Below are 27,191 nucleotides of genomic sequence, written 5' to 3' on the forward strand. Positions count from 1 at the left end.
TACAAAACCCAAAACCAGTGAAGTTGGCACGTTGTGTAAATCGTAAATAAAAACAGAATACAATGATTTGCAAATCCTTTTCAACCTATATTCAATTGAATAGACTGCAAAGACAAGATATTTAATGTTCGAACTGAGAAACTTAATTTTTTTTGCAAACAATCATTAACTTAGAATTTAATGGCAGCAACACATTGCAAAAAAGTTCGCGCGGGGGCCTTTTTACCACTGTGTTACACCGCTTTTCCTTTTAACAACACTCAGTAAATGTTTGGGAACCGAGGAGACCAATTTTTTAAGCTTTTTAGTTGGAATTCTTTCCCATTCTTGCTTGATGTACAGCTTACGTTCCGTATTTTACGCTTCATAATGCGCCACACATTTTCAATGGCAGACAGGTCTGGACTACAGGCAGGCCAGTCTAGTACCCGCACTCTTTTACTACAAAGCCACGCTGTTGTAACACGTGCAGAATGTGGCTTGGCATTATCTTGCTGAAATAAGCATGGACGCCCCGTCCATGAAAACTACGTTGCTTGGATGGCAACATATGCTGCTCCAAAACCTGTATGTACCTTTCAGCATTAATGGTGCCTTCACAGATGTGTAAGTTACCCATGCCTTGGGCACTAATATACCCCCATACCATCACAGATGCTGGCATTTTAACTTTGTGCCTGTAACAATCCGGATGGTTCTTTTCCTCTTTGGTCCGGAGGACACAAAGTCCACAGTTTCCAAAAACAATTGGAAATGTAGACTCCTCAGATCACAGAACACTTTTCCACTTTGCATCAGTCCATCTTAGATGAGCCCAGCGAAGCCGGCTGCGTTTCTGGGTGTTGTTGATAAATGGTTTTCACTTGGCATAGTAGAGCTTTTAACTTGCACTTACAGATATAGCGACAAACTATAGTTACTGACAGTGGTTTTCTGAAGTGTTCCTGAGCCCATATGGTGATATCCTTTACACACTGATGTCGGTTTTTGATGCAGTACCGCCTGAGGGATCGAAGGTCATGGGCATTGAATGTTGGTTTTCGGCCTTGCCCCTTACGTGCAGTGATTTCTCCAGATTCTTTGAACCTTTTGATGATATTACAGACCGTAGATGGTGAAATCCCTAAATTCCTTGCAATAGCTCGTTGAGAAAAGTTGTTCTTAAACTGTTCGACAATTTGTTCGGCATTTGTTCACAAAGTGGTGACCCTCGCCCCATCCTTGTTTGTGAATGACTGACGGAGCATTTCATGGAAGCTGCTTTTATACTCAATCATGGCACCCACCTGTTCCCAATTAGCCTGTTCACCTGTGGGATGTTCCAAATAAGTGTTTGATGAGCATTCCTCAAATTTCTCAGTCTTTTTTGTCACTTGTGCCTGCTTTTTTGACACATGTTGCAGGCATCGAATTCCAAATGAGCAAATATTTGCAAAAAATAAAGTTTACCAGTTCGAACGTTAAGTATCTTGTCTTTGCAGTGTATTCAATTGAATATAGGTTGAAAAGGATTTGCAAATCATTGTATTCTGTTTTTATTTACGATTTGCACAACTTGCCAACTTCACTGGTTTTGGGTTTTGTACTTAATGTATATCAAGAGATGAATTATGAATTGTACAACCAAGTCAAGATTTTCAAACCAGTGTGTATCCATCCATCCATCCATCCATCTTCTACCGCTTGTCCGTGTAAATGTGCTTGTTTTTTTTTATTACTTATTGAGATTTATTCTTTTTCTTCCTATTGTTCCACACAGGGAGTGAACTCAATTTAAACATGTAGAAGTTATGGTGTGAATGAATAATCAATAAAAGACATGGAGAAGGGGTTGGATTAAATATAAGCTTTGCAAATGTTGCTAAAAGCTTGTGCAAATGCATTCACGTGATGTTCTTTAATGTAATGTTAAACATGTCTGGAACAAATTAATCATAACCATAACCCCTATATTGTGAAGTTGTACCTAATATTAAGGCCTGTTAGTATAATTGATTGTGAAGACCCTGACTCTGTGTATGCTATGTCTCCCTTCAGTTCTATCAGCACCATGAGGTTCATTAACAAACCAGTGTGAGCTTCCTCGTGCACGATGATAAGCCTCACGTTACATTGCTATTGATTCTTGCGGTCCTCAGTCTTGAGAAACGGGTGACCTATTGAATGTCTTTGCCAAAAGATCACTATAAACTTGTTCTACTTCCAGTAAATACTAGCCGGCTTAATCGTCCAGCTGTTAACAAGCTCTTACCTTGTGTAGTCTCCTTTAGACTCCTGGTCATTAGAAAAAAAACATTATTAGTCTTGTAGTTTTAACACTGTTCAAGATATTTGTTAAAGTGAGAAGTAATTACTGTACCTGCAAAGCATTTGCAGCTAATTTGAAGACATTCTCACTTTCAACTTCTATTATCCCCTGGAAAATATCAATGAATTAATCAAACAATCAATTTGTATTTATATGGCACTTTTCATGCGCATGCAAGTGGCAACACAAAGTGCTTTAGAGCAGTGGTCCCCAACCTTTTTGTACTTGCGGACCGGTCAATGCTTGAAAATTTGTCCTACGGACCGGGGGGGGAATAGTAAAAAAAAAAAACTTTTTTTTTTTTTTTTTGTCATGAAGAAATACAATCATGTGTGCTTACGGACTGCATCCCTGCAGACTGTATTGATTTATATTGATATATAATGTATATATTGTGTTTTTTATGTTGATTTAATTTTAAAAATTTGTATTATTATTATTATTTTTTTAATTTCTTGTGCGGCCGCGGCCCGGTACCAATCGGTTCACGGACCGGTACCGGGCCGCGGCCCGGTGGTTGGGGACCACTGCTTTAGAGGAAAAAAAGAAAGAAGAGATGAAAACACACACATACAAACACACACACACACAAACACGACACACGTACACACAGCACTATTGATAAAAACATAACATGGCATGGCACTGAGGATTGAGTAAAAATGCCACCTCTGTGGCCTCTACACTGGAGAATAACTAAAAACTAATGGCATCTAAAAAAAAAATTATGAAACATTATAAAATATATGTATAAATTAAATATTGAATAATATATTAATAAATTAATAAAAACATAACATTGAGAATAATAGTAGAAATACTAGCAATAAATAAAATAGAAAATTAAAAAAATTAAAAAGAAGAAGAGTTTAACATGATCAGTATAAAGCCTGATTGAAAACATGTGTCATTAACCTTTTTTTTTTAAAATATCAACAGTCTATGGTAAAACTAAAATTATATACTCCACATCATAACATCTTAGTATCAGCCTATTCTCCAAATAAACTAGTGTGTCTTTTTGCTTTCATACACACATTCCTCCTATCCAAGTGAAAACTGCTCTGCGGCTGAGAGAAGGTGCTGCCAGAGTTCACAGGCAGTGAATCATCTTGTGGCTTCAAGCCAAGTGTTTTTTATTTGTATTGCCTTAAACACCAGAAAAAACACTTACATTGTTCACTGCGGATTTTGCATTCAGGAAGAATAACTCCACTGTTATGATGTCCTTAAGTTGTGTGATGTTCTCCACGTAAAATCTGTAAAAGTAAAAAAAATCAGGTTTGACAGACATTATCTCTGCCGCACCCTGCTGGAGAGCGAAGGTTTGTTGTTACCTGACCAGGAAGTTTAGGGCAACGGAGCCTTGCCTCTTTGAAAAGTCATGATCAAGAACTCTGCGGTCCATCTGCAGCCACTTGCACCGACCACTGCAAAAGCAAGCATGCCAAAGCAGGGGTGAGCACACAGCAGTAAATAACCACGACACTGCAAATATTTAAGCCTGCAGTTTACATACTTGTCGTCAAAAAATGCGAGTCCGAAGAATTCCTTCTCTTTGAGGTTGAAATGGGAAGAGACCAAGTCAAGGAGTTCGTACGACAGCAGCTTTGGCTGTGGAAGATTTTCAGATTCAATGTCAACATCTGCAAACATCTGTTTTTGAGTCATTTAGCCTCATTCCATTCTAATTCCATACATTTACAGATTAGGAACACACAGTTTTTACTGTAGAAATATGAGAATCCTTGAAAGACAAATAAAGGCTCATAATGAATGCCTATTCGTAAACGTTAAAAAGGACCTTGGGCCAGCATCATGTAGTAATGGAGACAAAATACAAGGGATGTTTTGATCAGGGGTTTTTTGCTCCCGATTCCGATAAAAATCATTGATGATGGAGATCGGCCGATACCAATAACAATCATTAGGGACGTGCCAATCGATCAACCATCAAATGATGTGACTGGCTATTGCTGATTAATGCCTTTTAATGCCGATCACAACCACTGATCTTCTCTGGCTAACAAGCGGCTAGCATCTAATTATGTGTCTCCATACACAGTGTGGAGCTGCTCCCTTAAATTAATAACAATTAAGACATTATGGCAAATAAACTGCATTTCATATTATGATTTTTTTTACATTTAGAACCCTTCCGTGTGGTCTACATAACATGTTAAGGTGGTTCTTTAGTCAGAATTTTGCATGGATTATGTTTTACAGACTGTCTTCAAGACGCTTTCTGACCGTCTCTTTATGATGCGTTCTTTTGTGGACAGTCTTATTTACGGGATTCCACTTCAACTGCTCCTTCTCCTTGTCAGTTATGTTGTAGTTTTTAGCGCTTCCATATCGAGGCTACTGGCAGTTATAAGTTAACTACACACTACATTTTATGAGAAATGGCATGAATGTGCATATATGAGCCAGTCTGCCCCACAACAAGAGGATAGAGAAAAAACAAGGATCTTATTGACTACAACGTCGGACTACAATAGCTGACTCACGCAAAGCTCTTCAGGTAAAACCTTACCATATATAGAGATATCTTTAAACTCACCAATTGGAAAAACGTCACAAATTGGCAAAATTCCAAACATCTCGTTTGGAGAAAGTATGAAGCAAGGCAAGATTATTTTTTAAATCTCTCCACCATGCTTCCAGAGTTTGATTTAAAATTTTCGTGACTTATGCGGATCCCAAATACACAAAAACAGGTACCATTAGGTAAGAGAAGTTGGTTTTACATAATAGGTCCCATTTAAGTATCAGTAGCAAATATTAGTATAACTGGACGACGAAGCTAAACATGTTACACACCGAGAGCAAGTCAGGAGTCGGCATGCTAAAAACTAAGCTAACAGCAAAGCTAGCTTTAAACAACAGAAGAAATATGTGCTTGGTAAAGTTCAAGAACCTCGTTATAGCAGAAAGTAAGCAGATATTAACAGTAAATGTACAAGAATATTAATAAGAGTCTAGAGAGAGGATAATTTAAAGCTATCTTCGTGGTTATCTTAGCTATTGGCATACCTGCTCCTGGCTTGCTTTCAGTTTGTATCATGTTTAGCCTTGTCCTCCTGTGATAATGTTACTTAAGATACTAAGAAATGCATTTTATTTGCCGTAATGGAGATGATTATAATTATTTTAGGGAAGCGTCTCTACACTGTGTATGGAAGTACATAAGTAGCAGCTTGTCAGTTCGGGGACTAAAAAAAAATACAGTGTCAACCAGAGGTGAGTAGCGTTTGTGATCGACATTAAAAGGCATTAATTGGCAATGGCGATCACACACCTTTTCAGAAAAATCTGCTGATACTAATTCGATTGGCACGTTCCTACTGAATAACATCTCAAAATATTTAGGTTCTTCAACCCTCATCCTCACTCACCCCCACTTACAAGTCTAACATGTCATACAAAAGCTTCTTCTTTACCTATGAGATCTCACCCCCTTGTGCAATATGGGCCTCATCAATCTGTTGTACCGTATCCCTGGAAACGGCAGTCCAAAGAATCCAGCTTTTCTGTCTGTCCTCTGATTCTTTCTTTGTTGGGCTCTAAGTAGTAAACCACGACATCTTGGTGATAAAAGGCAACCATAACAGTCAAACTATTAAAAGTCACCTTTGCCCGAATCCTTGCCCAAATCAGTTTTTCCATGATTCTTTGCAGGAATAGTATTTTTTGATCTAATCACTTTAGTATCAGTTATTTACTAATACTATATAACGCATCAATAAAATCAATACCGTATCTGGATCAATCACCCCTATTTGAGGTTAGGTATCTTAGAAGCGGCTTCGCACTGAGGCTAGACAAAGTGTGCTCTCTCTTGGGGCGGCGTGGCTCAGTTGATAGAGCAGCCGGGCCAGCAACTTGAGGGTTCCAGGTCGATCCCCGCTTCCGCCATCCTAGTCACTGCCGTTGTGTCCTTGGGCAAGACACTTTAGCCATCTGCTGGGTTTCACTATGTAAAGTGCTTTGAGTCACTAGAGAAAAGTGCTATATAAATATAATTCTCTTCACTTTCAAATTGGAGCCGATGTTTTGGAATTCATGCAACTCCTATGTGTGTAACAAGTAATCAAGTAATGTAATTGTGTCTCTTTGAGTGTAAATCCCTTTCAAAGGAATCTTTCATGTGAGTACAATCTTTAGCCATGTAAATACTGGGACACAGCTAGGGATGGGAATTGATAAGATTTTTACATTTCCGATTCCATTTATGATTCTGCATAACAGTTCGGTTCCTTATCAATTCTCATTTAGATAAAAGGATAGCAAACAAGTTGATTAGCATCAACTTTGTTTAGTTTAGAAAAAAACATGGGTATACAAACAAAACAGTGAGGTCTTAAAAGACCGGCAGCCTCGATGGGGTGCCAGAAAAAATATTTAGTTTTGAAAATAACTATATTATAACAATAAAATAAATATTATACTTTAGTAATAAACTAATCACAACATAAATGTATCTGTGACAAATGACAATTACACCAAAATGGAAAGTAACATGTTTTAAATAGAACTGAAATGTTTTTTTTTTTTTTTTATGTATATACAGTATGTATGCTGAGCGCTACATCAGTCAAAGACAAATACAACCAAGTCAGGTCTAGTAAAACTGTACACTGTGCAATTTTTAAAACATGAACTATCAAAATTAACCATTATTTTGCAGAAAATTAAACAGATCTGCTTTTTTAGGAAGCATACGCAATATTTATGACTCATTACGGTGTCCTCAGCTGTGGAGTACACCTCATAGAAAGGAAGGAGGCGTCCAAACTGCAGGTCAGACACTGTCTTGTCAAGTAATGTATTAAAAACATTCATTTTACATTTAGAGTTAATAATAGCATGTTTTAACATGATAGGCAGTGTTAGTGTGTTAGTTACCTGCAGTGTTAACAGCAGACGACTTGCTGACTTTGTCACTTCCGTCTCAGTCGGGATCGAAAATGCGACATTCATTTACCATTGTCAGAAGTTGTGTCTGCTAATGTTTCTGGTAATATTTTCTCAATTTGATTTTGCAAGTTGCCCTGCTGTCTTCCTTTTTCATGAATAATTCTATCGCCTGTGCTGCTTATTGGCTCTGTGCGTGGTGACGTCATCCATGCCCACGGGTATCGATAAGGGAATAGTTGACAAAATTCAAATCATTCCCAGAGATCGAAACCCTGGTAACCTATGTTCTGTCGAATTGTGGTGCTTCCTCGAAAAAAGCTACCAGTAGCATAAAACAGTGATTAAAACCAAAATGTAATTGTTTGCGTTGATGTCAACTTCCTCACGCTGTATTTGTCAACATGCTTACTGTCCGTTAATATACAATGTAAACTTTGTCACGCTGTAATTGTCTACATCAGGGGTCCCCAAACTTTTTGACCCGGGAGCCGCATTGGGTTGAAACAATTTGGCCAGGGGCCGGGCTTTATATATATTAGGGCTGCAACTAACGATTAATTTGATAATCGATTAATCTGTCGATTATTACTTCGATTAATAATCGGATAAAAATGACAAACTACATTTCTATCCTTTCCAGTATTTTATTTTTAAAAAACAGCATACTGGCACCATACGTATTTTGATTATTATTTCTCAGCTGTTTGTAAATGTTGCTAAATAAAGATTTATTTTTAAAAAAGAAGAAAAAAAAAAAAATATATATATATATATATATTTTTTTTTTTTTAAAGCCTCGATGACTAAATTAATCGGCAACTATTTTTATAATCGATTTTAATCGATTAGTTGTTGCAGCCCTAATATATATATATACATACACACACACACACACACACACACACACACACACACACACACACACACACACATATATATATATATATATATATATATATATATATATATATATATATATTTGATATATATATATACATACATACATACATACATACACACACACATATATATATATATATATATTAGATACATATATATATATATATATATTTGATATATATATATATATTTATTAATATATATATATATATATATATATATATATATATATATATATATATATATATATATATATATATATATATATATATATATATATATATATATATATATATATATATATATATATATATATATATATATATTAGATATATATATGGCACACATTCCGCGCGCGCGATGATGTCACGTTATCGATGAGAAAATGCCTTTTTAGACAATATGATTTGCCTGAGCGGCTAGAAGACACCGTGAGTAGCAAGCTGTACAAAGTGGATAAGAAAAGACAGCAAAAAATAATAATAGTTATTTTTTAATTTATTTTTTTATACTTGGGACTTCTCGCGGGCCTGATTTTGGACGCTGGCTGGCGGGATAGTTTGGGGACCACTGGTCTACATGCTTGGTGGTCAAAAGATACAATGAAAGAAACATAATTTAAAATCACGGTTTACCTGTACACAAGGCATACAAGGCAGTGGCTTTTGATGAGTATGTTGTTCGAGGCAAATATTTACGTTAGTGCGCATGCTCAGTAGGATTGGGTAGCAGACATTGACAGAACAACGGTTCTCAACAAGAACCAGTTTTTAATTCCTATCCCTAGAAACAGCTGCAGTGGACTGTCTGGGCTGAGCAGCTTGTCCGCCGATCAGTTCATAAAGGCAAATATCGGGCCCCCAACTAATCCCATGATCGGGGCCGGGACATCTCTCATGAATGATGAATGAGATGCATAAAATAAAATTTGACATCACTTTATTTAAACTCTTGTCGCAGAAGCAGTAATGAGAAGAGATGGAGAAGGAGGAGACCACCGTACTTTGGTACGAGCTCTTTCTTGAATTCAATAGTGTTTCTCACCTTCTTTATCAAAGTTTCTTGTTATTCTACAGTCAAAAACCAAATTCCACGAAAAGTGGTGCGTTCAAAATGTGGATGGCTGAGCTGAGGACCCCTACAGAGCTATGTGTGAATTCTCTGCACCCAGCAGCTCCTCTTAGGTTTCACAGTGAGGCTACACAGTTTTTCTTCAAATATTGACCGTCTCCACGTCATTCATACCTGAACCAGCAGCTCCAGCTTCCTGTCATCCAGCAGCTGCACTTGACACAGTCTGCCCTCGGTCATCTGCAGGGACCAGATAGAGGAAATTGTCACAAAAATGATATGTTCTTCATCCTCACCCCCTCTGGGAAGACTTTTTAATAAAAGACGACAATATATATCAAACTACAAAATATATACAAGTGGGACTTAAACATCTCATTTCAGAGTAGCCACGGTGAGCTAACAAACCGGGTTGGTGAATACAGTAATCCTTTTTTAAGAACTACTGACGTCAATAACGACAATGAAACTATTGTCTCAAAGATTTGTTGCCACAATAAGCCTAACAGGATTTGAGGTGCCTCTAAATACTTACATTTGTGCACTGTACACCATGTTTGTTACAGTACATCAACAATAAACAAATAACACATTACTCAAAACTAACAACGCAGATCCCAAACCATGTTAGATTGTGACTACACTGTACGTGTGTAAAAAATAAACAGCTGGAAATAAACCATGCTGACGGATCATTCTCATGACATTACACTAAAAAGCACTATGAGGTCAGTACATTAGTTAAAATATAAACAGCATTAAAAACCTGCAAGAAAAAAAGTCACATTAAGTGGACCAGACAACGCTCGTCTGACAGATTGAGGCTGATCGTCTCATGTAGAGTTCTTTCATAGAGAAGCAAGGAGCTATCGTACCTGGTAAAGCTCCCCAGGGAGAGTGCAGGTGCAGATGCATTGCTGACTAGACCTCATCTTTCCATTGCCTTCCTCTCCTGAAAAATAAACCGCACGCTCTTTGCTGCAACTCTGGCTTGCAAGCATTGGTGCACCGGCAGCTTAGTGGCGACTTCATATGAAATCAGCAGCTGACTTGATGAAGCCAAGAGGTCAGACTCCTGACCACATTAGCTGAGTTTAGCAGAAGTAAATATGGGCGCGGCAGTAATAAACTGTGGTGAGATGCTCTTTGTATGAGGGTTGAAACAAAAATTATCCATAGATTCAAAAAAAAAGAACATCTTAGAGAGATTATTATTTATGTATACTTAATACATTCCAGATCAGAGGTCTCCAACAGGGGTCCGCAGAGGTACTGCACATTGGTTGTGAAATTTTTGGTTGATTAGACTTTTTTTAAACAATTATTTTTCACAAATGTAAATGTCTTTAAATCAGAATCAGAATATTTAATAATTATATTCACAATTGGTACAGGTTTGATAGCTAATGCACATTAACATTGAGCCAACACATGCTGTTTAGAAATTAAAGTGGCATGGCCACCCTTCCCACTGTACCTAAAATAAAAACATAAATAAAAAAAATATATTTATGTAACCATTTAGGATAGCTAGTGATTAGCACTCGAATCACTAGCTTGCGATTAAACTTTAAAACTTTACTGCTACGATTTGCACACTTGTTGCCAGATAACGATTAAGACAGCTAGTTGTCAGCTAGCGATTAGCAAGTTTGTTGCCAGTTCGCTATAAGCGACGCTATACTCTATTATTAGAACATCTTAGTCTTGCACAATAAGGTACCTTAAGGACCAGTTTCATTTAAAACACAATCACAATTTTGTATAAGTAGGGGGTTCGTGCTCCTTTAGTTTTGTCAAGACTTGGTCTCTGGCGTGGTTTGCTCTCCCGTGGTGCAAAAGAATTGGAACGGACGTGGCGTGCAGGTAAAGACATATTTAATTATTACTATAAACTCAAACAAAAGGTACAAACAAAAGGCGCTCGCAGCGGAGGTAAAAAAAAAACTTGACTAGGAAAACAAAAGGCGCGCACAATGGCGGAGAACTATGAACATTAAACAAACAAAAACTTACGTGACAAGGAACTGTGAACATAGCATGAATGTGTGATGTCGCCAGGACGAACAACAGAAACAGAAAAGCCTATATAGTGACATGATAAGTGAAAACAGGTGCGTGACTAACTGTGAACAGGTGCGTGACATGACAATGTGAAAACGTGAGACAGGTGTGTGTGAGTCCAAACGTGGAACAGGTGAAACTAATGGTTGCTATGGTGACAAACAAAACCAGGAAGTGAAACAAGGAACTAAGGAAATGTCCAAAAAACAAAACAGCACATGGCCAAACAAAAACATGAACACAGACATGACAAGTTTTGGGGTCCTTGGCTTGGGAAAACGTTGAGACGCCTGTTAGAGATTAATAGCAGTTTTTTGGGCTCTGACAAGAAACCCTCTTTGCAAAATGTTCTCAGTTGCTTTGATGTTCTTAAAGAAACATGGAGCTGCTCAGTTTTCATCATCACTATCTGTGCAAAGCAGAACATACCTCTTCAAATGGGTTAACGCTTTCCCATTGGATGGACTCATTTTCCCCATCCACTTAACATGGATGTCATTCACGTAGTTTATATTCTATTGTTTTAGCCATTCTAACCAAACAAAAAACACCTATTCTTAGCTATTAGAAACTTCCTTGCTCAGTATGAGCGCACTAAAGTATATTTGAGACGCCTTATTGAATAAAGCTTCAATTAGCAACCACGTGGCTTTAGAACACATTGAGTATAAATGGTATACTATCAATTTCTACACTTATTAGATGTTTCTATTTTATTGTAATCTATTTTGGTTGTATTTTCTTCATTTCTTATACTCTTACATGTACAATATTTTTGTAATATGTAAAGCTTTTCAATTTAGGGCCGCATGTATTGATTATTTTAATAACCGAGTAGCCTACCGACTAGTTTGTTTGATTAATCAAGTAATTGGGTAAAACAAACTTTAAAGGCTCAAATATTTTAGGGAAAATAGTTTAAATATAAAAAAAAAATTTCATTCGACATAACCTTAATTCTTTTTTCGATTAAATGCATATAATCAACATAGAAATTGCACTTTTAACATGTGTGCATTAATGAGAAAAATAAAAAAATAAAAATTCTCAACTGTTCGCCAACACATAGTTTACAGCACCCACACACTGTCACTCTCAAATGCGCTCTCTTGCAGCAGCCGTGCGGAAACTTTGTGTGCATGTTTACGTAGGCTTCCCTGACGCACAACAAACTTTTCAAAAGAATATGACAGTTCGCCGGCTCCGGTGCCGACTTCTCGACTCTTGAGTGATGCAATGCTTTGGTCAGCAACTGCATTTGGCTATTGGTAAGTGACTTAAGCTTTATTTACACAAACACTAATTTGCTTGAAAACCTATATCACTCTTTATAGCGACTTTATCACTAATCTCATCTGTTTCGGTTGTTCAGTTCTGTTAGTGATTTAGCACAGCAGCTAGCGACAGTTTCTTTCTGCTGCTCGCTTGATAAGTCAAATGTTTAGCAACTCCTTGGCTTCAAAGTAACTCTCCCCATAGCCTGTGCGGACCAACCTAGTGAAGCGGCTGTGTAGCTGAAGAGTACTTTCAAACTGAACAGCCTTCCCCATAGTGAGCGAGTAAAAGCTCCATCTATACCCGCGCACAAGCGTGACGCTATAAACGTTAATCAACAAAATTAACAAAAACTGCTTTGACATAGTAACAGCTAACTAACTACTTTATAAGAAAAAACTGCATGTTAGGTTACCACTGACAAGAAAAATAGTCTGAGTACTCTCAACACTGGTTTTCGATCCATAAAACACCTAGTCAATCTTTGCACGTTTTGTTTAAAATATCGGTATGTACCGTATATCGTCATTCGGCCTAAAAACACCGGGATATCAGTTTTAGTCTATATCGCCCAGCCCGGACTTGTGCCACGGTACATCTCTGACATATTAGAGCAATATGAACCATCTTGAGCTATGAGAACCACAGGGAGTGGTCTCCTGCTGGTGCCTACAGTCAGGACCAAACATAGTGAAACTGTGTTTCAGTTTTATGCTCATAAAATTTGGAGAACTCTTCCTGAAGATGTGAGACGGGGCCTCAACGTTAGCAATGTTCAAATCCAGCCTGAAAACACCTCTATTTAAATGTGGATGTAACAACTGAAAGAATCTTATATAAAGTATTTGATTGATTTCAATTGTAATTAATTATGATTGTTTTAATGATGATTGTGATTCTGATTTTAATTTTAATTATAATTTTATGTAAAGCACTATGAATTGCCTTCTGTACAAATTGTGCTCTATAAATAAACTTCCCTTGCCTACTTCTTGGCAAGAAGGCAAATTTGACACAGCCAATATAAAAATACAACAAATGCAACGTAATACTACAGTGACAAGTAACGAAGCACTAGGGCTGGGTGGTATACTGGTATTACAATTAATACCGGTATATTTTAGAAAGAGATATATATTTGGGACAATACCGCCTTACCGGTATCTTTTGATGTGTCTTTGTTACGGCACGTCGCTGCCAGGGGGGCCCAGTAGGCCCGTAGCCATAGGGTCCAGTGGGCGGTAAGAATAATTTGCGCGTCCGGAGTCGCTACCGCGCATTGCCGACACTAACCCTCTGCCACATTCGCCTTCCCGCACAGCCTACATGCCCGCACCGTAGCTCCGGCGGCTCCTCTTTATTAACCTGAGGTAACACAAGCTGATGAAAATATTCAACAGAATAGCCGTCAGCAATCAAGAAAATATGTAAATGTCATTTATTCAATTACAGCCTCAAAACAATGTGTCTCTATAATTTCAGCAGTCATACTTTCACTCTCACTGTATAAATTAGAAGCATGCGCTCAATAAATCCAATTAATTTGGAGTGTAGTTGCACTATTATCACATGATTTATTAAGTTATGACAGTATTGTGATGAGGTCAGACCGTTTGCCTCTAAGGAGTACTCCAGCATGGCCGCTAGATGGTGCAGATAATTGAAATCGCCTTATAAAGTGGAGCAATGTGCATGCAACACTGAAGGATGTTTTTAGCAGTTGAGAATAAAGCATGACTCACACTTTTGCAATATGTGTCAGAAGAGTAGGAGGATGACTGGGTATCTGCACGGTTGCAGACTGGAAATGCTATCCATATCTAATGGCTGGACACAGATTCACCCTGCAGTCTCTCAATAGCAACACAAAGACCAGAGAGGTGCAGATTGAGATTTAATCATGATCAATACTCAACAATAAAAAAAAATGCATGCTCAGAATTGGCAATCAAAGGCCTCCTCATGTTGGCCTATTAAAGATGCAATTACAAGGCCTCTGGAGTTGAGCTTTCATGTAAATAATACAAGTATGATCAATCATTGTGTTTGTGTGTCCAGAGGCATGTCAGACCATTAATGTGTAGCAGTATTCTGGTTCATCCGTCAAAGATCATCGTAATGTAAAAGTGTACATATTTTTACATTATGGTAGATCCAACATACTGCATGTGTCACCACCATAATTGCTAAAGATAAAACAAACAAACAAACAAAAAAGCAAACAGGATGTTTTCTTTAACCTGTCAGCATACAAGCTTGTAAAATGTCATGTCCAGACAGCCGCCTGTCTTATCTCAAGATCCAGTTTTCATGCATTATTGATGTAGGCTGGTGTTACACAAAAGAGTGTTTGTTTTCTTGAAGAAACCAATTCCATAGGGAGAAGCACATATGCTTCTTAAGTATAACAGTTTGACTACAACAGCACTATGAAGGCCATTCATCAGTCGTTTTGCAAAATCCACTTGAACTCTGAAGTGCAACAACGAGTGTCATTCATGTAAAACAAAGTGTAATCGGTTTCTCTAGCACTAAGGCACTAAACATTCTTTCCCAATTAGCTTCGCATACTGGGGCACATTGAAAGCAGCAAAACATCAGTTGAGTGCAAAACATCACAAAATACACAGCATGATCTGTGTTTTACTGTAGCGTCGTCTTTAAATAGACATTGTGTGACCATTTTACTGTGCACCAAAGTTTGTACGAACACTGCACACAAGTCTGAACAGTGACAATAGCACTAATGCTAGTGCAAACACAACATGTGAGGGGTCCTGACTGATCCACCAGGGCTATTCAAATGGCAGCCCAGGGGCCAAACTGAGTTTTGTTTAAAACTTGGGAGACAAACATTTTTGCAGCAAATTCCTAAAAACATAGAGTGCTCCTGTTGTATAGAGAAACTTGGACCACTGTAAACACATTGGCAGATCCTTGCATTGATATTTTAACCTTGCTAGCAAACATAGAACACTGATGTCCAAACTTGTGATTTACATAACATTCCTCCTCAAGGTCCCCCTCTAAGTCCTCTCCTTTTTGGCAGTTACAATTTTATTTTTTTTGTAATGTAATTTATGTAATAAGGTGTTGCTGTAGCTTGTTTAGTTCAAATGGAGTCAGTAGTCATTTGTTCTACATCTTTAGTTGTACTAGTAATGTTCCTCAAGGTTACATTTGAGGTCCTCTTTTTTTTCATCATTTGGGCTTTTCAAATGGTGGATGTGTGTTCAATTCAAAAAACTTGTTTGAGACTAACATTTTTGCAACAGATAACATTTTTTTAGTATGTCCTGTCCAGCCACTGAGGCAAATCATATTGTTGATATAAATGCCCATATCTGCTGTACAGGTTTGCTTTACAAAATAGAGCAGACTATATTAACCTTGATCCTGACATTGATATGACAGAAATAAGTTCAGCTTTAGCAGTGTGCCAGGGGGTTAACAACATTAATATATGTTGTTTGATGAAGCGTGATTGTACGGATGAGTGTATGTATGTACAGTATCTTACAGTATCTGTGCATGTGTATGTATGAGCATATGTACGTATGAATATACATCTGTATGTATGTACGTTTGTATGTATGCATGTGTGTAGGTATGTATGAGCATATGCACATATGTTTATCCGTTTGTATGTACCGTATATTTGCAGCAAATTCTTAAAAACACTAGTGTGCTAGAGATGATTAGCTTTTTTGCAGAAGGTCCTTAAAAATAGCAGAGCGCCTCTGTGAATCTGACAAAATAAATAGACCAAATAAATAGACCAAAATCCAAATGTCTATGTAGGAGATGTTGGTTCTGCAGAATATACAACATTAGACTAATAGTCATGGGATAAGTCGCACTTTCTGGAAATGCGGCCCCCAAAACAATTTAGTGTAATATCCCTGACCTATATTATAGACCACTGAAATATGTGGTACAGGGTAGCTATGGCACAGACAAATGCTATTCTCCATATTAGGAGTCAGTGTGCCTTCCTCATGATTATAAAATTGCTGTTATGAGGTCAAAGCACAGCACGTTACTTAAGCTGCAGACTAACATGTTGATAAGGCTCAGGCACGCATCTAGCTGACCTTTGACATCTGACACTGATACACTTGTCTGCACAGTTAATGATGAATGAATCTGACGTGTTGTGACGTTTTTTAGGCCATCTCCGTGCTTACTCTCTGTGGTACGTCATATGTCAGCAGCCACGTGGAGCTTTTCTAACCTGTTTGGAAAAGGTTGTATTACAATTTATATACCAAATAACATTGTGATGATCGGTTTGAATTAAGAATCATGTTGAATCGGGAATCGTCACCTTAAGAATCGGAATGGATTTGAATAATGGGTTGTTGTAAGATTCACATTCCTACTCCTCAATTAATGTGCATTAATCACATGAATAGAAATATCATATAAGATTAGTGGCTTGCATGCAGGATTATCTCCCTGATCAGATATCACTTTATACTTAATGTTGTCATGTTGTCAAACATCATCTCATGCTAGTGAAGCTTGTGATGATGTCATTCAAAAATACCGTAATTTCCGGATTATAAGCCGCTACTTTTTCCCCTCGTTCTGGTCCCTGCGGCTTATACAAGGGTGCGGCTTATATACGGCCTGTTCTTCTCCGACACCGACGAAGAGGATTTCGGTGGTTTTAGTACACAGGAGGAAGACGATGACACAATGATTAAAGACTGACTTTTCATATACCGGTAGGCTGCTTATTTTGATAACGTACAGGCGAGCACTTTGTATTACATTGCACCGTTGTATTATTTGTACTCTGCACGAATGCTGTTCGCCATGTCAAAGATGTGAAAGTTTGATTGAATGATTGAAAGATTTATAGTTAATAAATGGGACGCATTGCGTTCCCAAACAGTCATCTCTGTCCCGACAATCCCCTCCGTGGTAGCAGGAACCCCTATATACTACGCTAATTACACATCAAAACCCTGCGGCTTATAGTCGGGTGCGGCTTATATATGGAGCAATCTGTATTTTCCCCTAAATTTAGCTGGTGCGGCTTATAGTCAGGTGCGGCTTATAGTCCGGAAATTACGGTAGCTAGGCGGGAAAATAGAGAATCTTAGTGCATATTTGATGCAATAATTAGGGCTGACGTCACTGCAGGGTGATTCACATGAATGATGTCACCATGGTGTGTTTTTTTTACTCTTCTAGGAAGAGGACAGTCTATCAATGCAATATTGTACCAGCAATGGTTGTATCAGTTGAATCAGCTGGTCATGCGGAAACAGAGACAAAAGTGAGATTATGTTGTCCAAAGTTGTTAAATAACTTTTCTAAACTGATGGCCCTGTAGGTAATATTGTGTCTATTGAGAGGCTAAATATTTGAGCACAAATAGGCTTTTCTCTATATTGTACTTAGTAGTTGTTAATACACTACAACGGGGGTGTCAAACTCATTTTAGCTTAGGGGCCACATGGAGGAAAATCTACTCTCAAGTGGGCCAGACTGGTAAAATAATGGCATGATAACTTAAAAATAAAGACAACTTCGGATAATTTTGTTTGTTCAAAATAAACAAGAGCATTCTGAAAATGTACATATCATAATGGGTTTTTTTTACATTTACATGTTGTGGTTAATAGTATCCCAATTTCATTTATCGTTATTCATACTTTCTGAATAAATGATGTGATAATGTTCATCAGTCAAAAAGGTGGAATTGAGTCCGGCAGAGTTTTAAAATGCTCTAATTGTATTAATTTGTAATCTATCAGAAAATGAAATGAATAATAATATCAAAATCAAATTACAGGATGTTATTAATTTAATTTAGTCATTTTCCTCAACTGATGTACTAACATCATGTGGTTTATTCTGTATATAAGTTAGCATTTTTAACAACAAAACTTGTGAGTTTGGGATAATTTAATTAATCACACATAAAGTTAGAAGGTCATACATATTATTTTAGCATATTTATGGGCCGGACAAAACCTGTTTGCGGGCCTGATTTGGTCCGCGGGCTGTACATTTGACACCCATGCACTAGAACATGAACGGATCTATAGAACCACATCTGAGCTATAATTCTAGCAGCTGTCATGTTTAGGTCTCTCTTCATAGCCGAATCTGATTATTTAGATTGTGCCCTTAATCGACCATCAATAGAATCTATGGCGTTGTTGTTTTTTAAGAGAAATAAACAGGTAGTGATTATATGCCATTAGTTTACTACCGTGTTGGTGTCAGTAACATCACATGGGTATAAATCCTAGCACTATAAGGTATATTCTTCCAAAGTTACTTAAGAATATTTTTAAAAGGAATACAGTCTTCAATTAAAGTGAATAAAACAGAAATCTCTTTTGCAAATTTTTACACCTTAAAAAAAGGCTAAACCACTCTGATAAACAACTGAACACAGTCAGAGCCGTAACTAGGATTTGACAAATACCAGGTCAAAAATTGGTTGTCCAAGAGGAACTATAAAAGGCTGAAATCATGGGTCTCACAGCACCATATATACAAACGTACTATATTACCTTGAGCAACACAATGAATTTCCAGAATAACAAAAGCTTTAATTGAGCTAGAACTATCTATCACTCATCTAACATCTTTGATAATCAGCACGATTTTGTAAGTCAACTTTTTCACCAATATCCTGAAATTTAGCATATTAAACAATCTTAACATCATTAAAACATAATTTTAAAAAACATACCAAATTTTCAACCATGACCAGAGATCGAACCCAAGATGTTCTGCTTTGCACTGCAAGTACTAACGACTTCCGCCACGGAGCTACCGGAGGGATCAGAGGAAATTTTGCTTTCATATTTTAATCAGTGTCAGAGCATGACATGGCCAGGAATACGTTTTGGGACAAAATATTATATGAAGCGCCTTGTCATTCAATAATTTACATTTTTTAATGTGCTTCTTCACGCTAAATGCCCCCACCACCACTGATCACGTGTTCTGCATTCAAGGCGGGGCGGCACCTGCCTGTCACGACAACGTTATTATAACGACAGCGTTTCACATCAATTTCATTCACTTGGAACCAGCATTAGTTACATCAGTATGATTTAAGTTAAAGTTAAAGTGCCAATGATTGTCACACACACACCAGGTGTGGCGAAATTATTCTCTGCATTTGACCCATCACCCTTGATCACCCCTTGGAAGGTGAGGAGAGCAGTGAGCAGCAGCGGTGGCCGCGCCCCGGAATAATTTTTTGGTGATTTAACCCCCAATTCCAACCCTTGATGCTGAGTGCCAACTCACGACCTACCAATCTCAGGGCGGACACTCTAACCACTTAATGTTAACGTTATGTTGACAGCACATTTCGGATCGGATAATCCATCCATCCATCCATCCATTTTCTACCGCTTATCCCTTTCGGAGTCCCGGGGGGTGCTGGAGCCTATCTCAGCTACGAGCGGAAGGCGGGGGGATCGGATAATGTTTAAAGTAAAAGTGCACTTCAATGCGTTACTTTGTTGGGAGTTGTAGCGGGCTGTGCGTGACCAAAGATTGTATATTGAGAGAGGATGATCTACCGCATGGTGATGTACAGTACACACAATGTCCTAAACAAAGTACATTTACAGTCAGTCATATCATTATCCTTTTGTAAATACAGAGGACATGACCTCGGTGTCCTCAATTGTAGTTGAGGACACAGTAGATGTCAGACAGTTTATTAAGGGCCTTGGCTCTCGCGCAGCAACAAGACATCAAACTTGACTAAATAGAGGAAGTAAAAGTCGTGACAAAGTTTTCATATGTGAACCGGCAGAAGGATCATTACCTTTGTCACTGGAGTGCTACACCGGCGTGCCTCGATCACGTCACCCCTATAATCAGAGGTGGGTAGTAACGCGCTACATTTACTCCGTTATATCTACTTGAGTAACTTTTGGGACAAATTGTACTTCTAAGTGTAGTTTTAATGCAACATACTTTTACTTGAGTATATTTATAGAGAAGAAACGCTACTTTTACTCCGCTCCATTTATCTACATTCAGCTCACTACTCGCTACTGATTTGTATCTATCTGTTAATGCACGCTTTGTTTGTTTTGGTTTGTCAGACAGATCTTCAAAGTAGGATATATCGCATGCCTGTGTTTCACCAATCAAATACAGTCACTGGTGACGTTTGACTCCGTTTCACCAATCAAATGCAGTCACTGGTGACGTTTGACTCCGTTTCACCAATCAAACAGAGCCAGGCGGTCACATGATTAACTGCACATAAAGTTTCAGCGGCAAACAACAAAAAGCTTAAGCTTACATGAACTCAACGTCAAATTTGAGGAAGCACATCGCGGTGCTTCCCTGCTATGAATCACTGTCAAAATGTACATCGTGTGGGGACATTTATTAATGCACTGCAGCCTCATAGACAGACAGACACACACACACACACACACACACGCACAGTCGCACACACACACACACGCATGCATACAAACACCAATCAGAAGTGCACAGTGTGTTCCCAGGTGCAGCCCACACCTATCAGTTTATGGTTTGCGTAAAGGCTAACTTGTTATTTTCCTTTGTAATCTTAGCCTACTGAGCCTATGGTGCTGTTAAGTTATTGTGGCTCAATTTGCCTTAATTTTTTTTATGTTAATGTATTATTATTTAATATATGTTATTGTTTTAGTTGCTTAAGAGATATTCCTGGCTCTGAATTTGCTCATTGCTATTTTTATGTTTTTGTGCATTATTTGTTGCCGTCATTGTTAAACTAACAGGTTACTCATCAGTTACTCAGTACTTGAGTAGTTTTTTCACAACATACTTTTTACTTTTACTCAAGTAAATATTTGGGTGACTACTACTTACTTTTACTTGAGTAATAAATAACAGTACTCTTACTTGAGTACAATTTCTGGCTACTCTGCCCACCTCTGCCTATAATACATCCTCCCAACACTATTAGTAAAAGATTATTGTGCGCACACAAATAGAGTAAGAGATGTGGGGGGCCGAAACACAGCCAACTGTTATTAGACACGTCAAAACAGGAAGCAGAGACTGAAGAAAGCTGGAAGCCGAAACTGAAAGGAAGGTAATAGTTAACTAGAGGTGGGAAAAATGATCGATTCTCTGATACATCACGATCGATGCACAAATGTCCAACGTATGTTATATGTTTAACTAACCAAGGGAGAACAATTAGCTAACATTCTTTTAAAATCATGTGTGGGCTGGGACAAGCACAGAGGAGGGAGGGGGACATGACAAGCTATGCTATCTGCGATGCTAAGCTAGCTCTAATGTGAAGTAGTAAAAGAACAAAAGAATAAATGTGTTGTACACTTCAACAGAAGGCTAATGAGAACCACTTTAAAGCAGAGCATAACAAACTAAGAAGAGGAAATTAACAAGTCAGGAAAAACAATAATAAAAGTACAGTCCGGCATACTGCATACGTCAGTGGCCAAAGTACACGCCTTGTAGACACATTTAGGAACGGGATTCATGTGGCCCCATTCGTCATGGTTTACCTGACACATGAAATGTGACAAATTGTGGGGTGTATTATCCACTTAGAGTGTTGAATATCTTTAAATGTGCTTTGTGGCAATTCCAACTTTGACCATAGTGTTAGTTGCTGTGTAGAGCGGCGCTTTCAATCATATTCAGCAGACTGCATTGCAAAATGATTATACCCCCACTCTTCCTCTCAGGCGAGATCCACCTAGGAATGAGGCCATATGAATCCCTTCCCTACTGTAATATTAATATTATTAATAAATAAATGTAATACATTTAGAATATATAATAATAACATGCATTATATTAAAATATAATAATAATATACAATATAAAATTATAGATGTACAATTGATTTATAATCAAATTGTAGACCCAGAATTTTAATCGTAATCGAATCGCGAGGTGTCCAAAGATTCACACCTGTAGTTACGTCTTACTCTCGAAAAACTATTTGTCTGCACGCAAAAATATATTTGACAAATATTTAAAGAAGACATTAAATGAATCAATCCTAGCTACACACCTGGAGGAGCGAGTAAGGGGGTTTGAATGTCAGACGATTTGACTTTGAATTGGACTCCTTCGAATTGAATAGTTGACTCTTCAACTATTCCAAGACAGCCTAATGCTATAAATTAGATTGATTTCAGATTTTTTTTAATGCAAGTATTTATTAGGGGTGCTCAAAAAATCTATTCTCATCTAAATCGGGATTCTTGCTTCTTGTGATTCTAAATTGAGTTTTAATTTTAAAAATCGAATTTTTTTCAAAGATATATATATATATAAATATATATATACATATTAGAAAAAGGATCTCAGGACAATGAGCTAACCTGTTTTGAAAAGGTTTATTATAATTTTCATATATAAATAATCATATATAAACAATATATTGCAAGAATCGGTTTGAGATTCCCATCCCTGATATTCATTCAAACTGGGTTATCTGCTAAAGCATCATTATATGAATGCCAATTTTTTATTACAGACATAACTTAAGTTCAGTGTTGTTCATCTTCCTAAATAGAAGCTCATCGGCTAATGTTATACCAGCATACAAAATATTAGAGTCACATTTGCACATGATTATTGACATACTGTATAATAAACTATTCCAGTCATGAGGTGATACGTCTATGAGGGCACACATTGGCTGTAATAAGGCCTCTCAAGGTCTTTGAATGTTTCACTGATGATAGTCCAGTTGTACCTTTACAAACTACAGCAGTGTCTTTCTGCAGAGCCCTGAGTCAATGCAAATATGACTCAACTGAATGAAGCCTGAAGCCCAGTGGAAATCAAAACAGTGTCATATGACAACAATATGATATACTTTGATGTGGACACAATGTGTATAGTCTAATCCAGTGATTCTCAAACTGTGGTACATGTACCACTAGTGGTACACACGCTCCATCTAGTGCAGTGGTTCTTAACCTGGGTTCGGTGAGTCGGCCTCAGGGGATCGGCAGAGGTCAAAACACACCTGACTCATCGTGTAAATACAAACTTCTCCCTATCGGCGTATTACGGATACAGCAACAGCAGAAGTCGCACTGATTTGCAGGTGTGTAATTTGTTGTGAGTTTATGCACTGTGTTGGTTTTGTTGTTTGAACAAGGTGATGTTCATGCACGGTTCATTTTGTGCACCAGTAAAAAAAAAAACATGGTAACACTTTAGTATGGGGAACATATTCACCATTAATTAGTTGCTAATTAACATGCAAATTAGTAACATATTGGCTCTTAACTAGTCATTATTAAGTACTTATTAATGCCTTATTCGGCATGGCCTTATTATAACCCTAACCCTCTAACCCTGATCCTAACCCTAACCAAATAACTCTAAATTAAGTCTTTGTTACTTAGAATATGTTACCCTAGTGTCCAAATAACTCTAAATTAAGTCTTTGTTACATAGAATATGTTCCCCTAGTGTCCAAATAACTCTAAATTAAGTCTTTGTTACTTAGAATATGTTACCCTAGTGTCCAAATAACTCTAAATTAAGTCTCTGTTACTTAGAATACGTTCCCCATACTAAAGTGTCACCAAAAACATATAACTTTGTCTTGAATTCCAAAAAATAAAATAAAATAAATTTTCACTAAAGAAGGGTTCGGTGAATGCGCATATGAAACTGGTAGGGTTCGGTACCTCCAACAAGGTTAAGAACCACTGATCTAGTGGTACACCAAATAATCACTTAATTAAATATTCAAACACAATGTTACTGTTCAAACTGTGTGAAATGTTACAATGGCCACAAATATTAAATCTACTTGTTAATTGAAACATATGTCTTGTTTTTAATGAATATTTAGGTCTACTATGCTACTGTATTTTAATGTTGGTAATTATGGTAGTACTTGGAGAGACAAGTGTTTTCTAAGGTTGTACTTGGTGAAAAACGTTTGAGAACCACTGGTCTAATCCCCTAGAACAGGGGTCCCCAACCTTTTTTGCACCAGAGACCGGTTTAATGTAGGCATTATTTTCACGGACCGGCCTTCTACGTGTGACAGATAGATATAGCAAATAAGTGCATGAAAAATGAATACCGGTACATGAAAAAACTCATTAGTGGAATTAGTGGGAGCCCCTGGCCTTTTCCCTTTGCAAAAAAGCTCTCCATAGACTTTTGTTTTTTTACTCGTTTTTGCTCTAAGAAGGCTTTTTATTTGGCTTTGGTATCTGATGGGTTATAGGTGATACGTCACATTCAAGGACAAAAGCATGGATATATAATCAAGCTAGAAATACTTGCTATTAATTCCAATATATTCCTGTGGATTTTTATTTCCATTTTTATTTGTAATATTTCATACGTAGATACACTAATGTTAGCTTTTTTTGGTCCAATTTTCCATGCGTAAATACATCTGTTATTGCTAACTACTTGTATACTAGGACTACGTGCAATAACACCAGCACTTTAACTTACTAGGCCAAAGAATATGTGTATTTTCTACCTTCAGCACAATTATTATATGCAACAATTTAGCACTTCTCCGTCTGCCTTATGCACTTTAACTACTATGGTCACTTTGTTCCTGATCTGCCCTGGTCTTAAGTCATCAACCTGCCGCGGACTGCAGACGGAACGTAGCTTTTGGCTACGATTTGGCACCTTTAGATTTTATATGTTTATTAATGTACATTGTCCCATGTAACAAAGATGTAACAAATATAGCAAATGGCGACTTTGTCTCAGGAGTTGTATAATACATATATGATCAAGCTTATTGGTGTGTCTGGTGGGACTGGTGAAAGTTAAGTATGAGGAAATGTGGTCGGTTAGAAATTATTTAATGTCTCTGTGCGGCCCGGTATAAAACGTGTCATGGACTTGTGCCGGTGCCCGGACCAATGGTTGGGGATCACTGCCCTAGAATGCTAAAGCGACAAACACCTTATATGCCTGTTTAAACTAATACTTTTAGTCTCAAGGGCCTATTTTTAGAAAATGATGAGAGGATGATTCTGAAATGAATGGTTGCCAGCATCTCTAAGCAACAGATAGACACTTGGAAGAGCATCACACACTGCAAATGGAGGAGGACATTCAATAAAATTGGTTTTTAAATGTATTTTAATCTAAAGAGTCATTTTGTGCTTATTCACACATTCCAATATTTGACATTTCAAAGTCCAGCGTGGTGATAAATGACACAGGACATCCTCTGCAACAATTAGGAAGAGAGCAGAAGTTGGACATCTGTCCATGAGACACTACCGCCATTGAAATGCTTCCTGTTTATGATCCCTTTAAATACACACAAATGTGGGGCTTTTCTATCAGTAACCATCAGTAGGTCAAACTTGCCTACTTTTACAATGGGAAATACAGCAAAATTGCCATTTTGAGTACACAGTATTGTTTTTCTTAAACACAAAGTGTGCAATAATTACATTAAACTGATGATTCACCCAGCATTCTTAATATTCACTAAGTCACACTGCCAGTAGTGCTCTGAATAACGCAGTTCATACTTAAATACCACAATAATCTTAAACATACATGCTTTAGCCACCTCCATCAGCACCACAGCGTGGGGAATGGCCCACCTCAGGGCCACTGAGAGAACAATGAATGAGCCACTTTGGGTGGTTTCCACCTGTGCTCCCCTTTTACCAACACATATGTGATAGAAATCCTCCCGAAGGTACTCTTGTTTCACGCAGAAACACGCGTGTCTCAGACCTGTGCGGGTGAAAAGCCACGTTGTTGTAGGTTACCTCGTGTCCGTATAGCCGGTGTCTACTTATGTGTCTACCTCGGAGCCCACCAGCGGCGTGAATGCGCTCCCTGCCATCATGTATCTTTCTTACCTTTGCGCGTATGTCCTTAAGTGTGGATAAGGCAGCGCCTCCAACGCATCAGCCCTCTCGCCGGTTGCTCTCGCTGGGGAAGGGAGTCGCCCTGCAGACGCTGCCCATGCTCATCACACCGGTACTGCTGCCACTGCTGCTGTACGCGCCTTGTATCAAGCCTCACTCACCACGCCTTCAACCGCCGGCTATTATGTGAACAAGCGGAGCATCCAACTCCCTCCCTCTGCCTCCCTCCCTCCCCCTTCCTCATCCAGCATCTGCCGGCCGGCCTGCTTCCCAACGAACGCCCTCAAGTGAATGAGCTTCTAGGATGCATGTGCTCTACATCCCTTTCTGGTGCTGGACTGGGCATTAGGTATGGAGGGTCAAATGGGACAAAATTAATTAAACAAATAATAAGCTGTACATAATTGAAATATATATATATATATATATATATATATATATATATATATATATATATATATATATATATATATATATATATATATATATATATATATATATATATATATATATATATATATATATATATATATATATATATATTTAAGTATGGAGGTCCAAATGGGACAAAATTAATTAAACAAATAATTACTTAAATATGTCATTAAATGTGTCATATATATATATATATATATATATATATATATATATATATATATATATATATATATATATATATATATATATATATATATATATATATATATATATATATATATATATATATATATATATATATATATATATATATATATATACACTACCGTTCAAAAGTTTGGGGTCACCCAAAC

The 27,191-nt window shown here is 37.6% G+C and overlaps 1 protein-coding gene across 2 annotated transcripts in view; it reads right to left on the reverse strand.

The window, feature by feature from the left end:
- Positions 1–26,625, reverse strand: part of LOC133653503 (FERM domain-containing protein 4B-like) — a 53,853-nt gene extending 27,228 nt beyond the window's left edge. Inside the window, exons 1-7 of one of the 2 annotated variants that reach the window (XM_062052845.1) lie at positions 26,392–26,625; positions 9,374–9,439; positions 3,828–3,922; positions 3,646–3,738; positions 3,483–3,567; positions 2,360–2,416; positions 2,252–2,274 (exon numbers count right to left, since the gene is read on the reverse strand). In XM_062052845.1, the coding sequence (XP_061908829.1) occupies positions 2,252–2,274; positions 2,360–2,416; positions 3,483–3,567; positions 3,646–3,738; positions 3,828–3,922; positions 9,374–9,439 (419 nt within the window). In that variant the 5' untranslated portion in view covers positions 26,392–26,625. The remainder of the gene's footprint in view (positions 1–2,251; positions 2,275–2,359; positions 2,417–3,482; positions 3,568–3,645; positions 3,739–3,827; positions 3,923–9,373; positions 9,440–26,391) is intronic. The other variant, XM_062052846.1, reaches the window with a different exon arrangement.
- Positions 26,626–27,191: the final 566 nt, after the last annotated feature.

This window comes from Entelurus aequoreus, linkage group LG07 (assembly GCF_033978785.1).
Source record: "Entelurus aequoreus isolate RoL-2023_Sb linkage group LG07, RoL_Eaeq_v1.1, whole genome shotgun sequence".
Classification (NCBI taxonomy): domain Eukaryota; kingdom Metazoa; phylum Chordata; class Actinopteri; order Syngnathiformes; family Syngnathidae; genus Entelurus; species Entelurus aequoreus.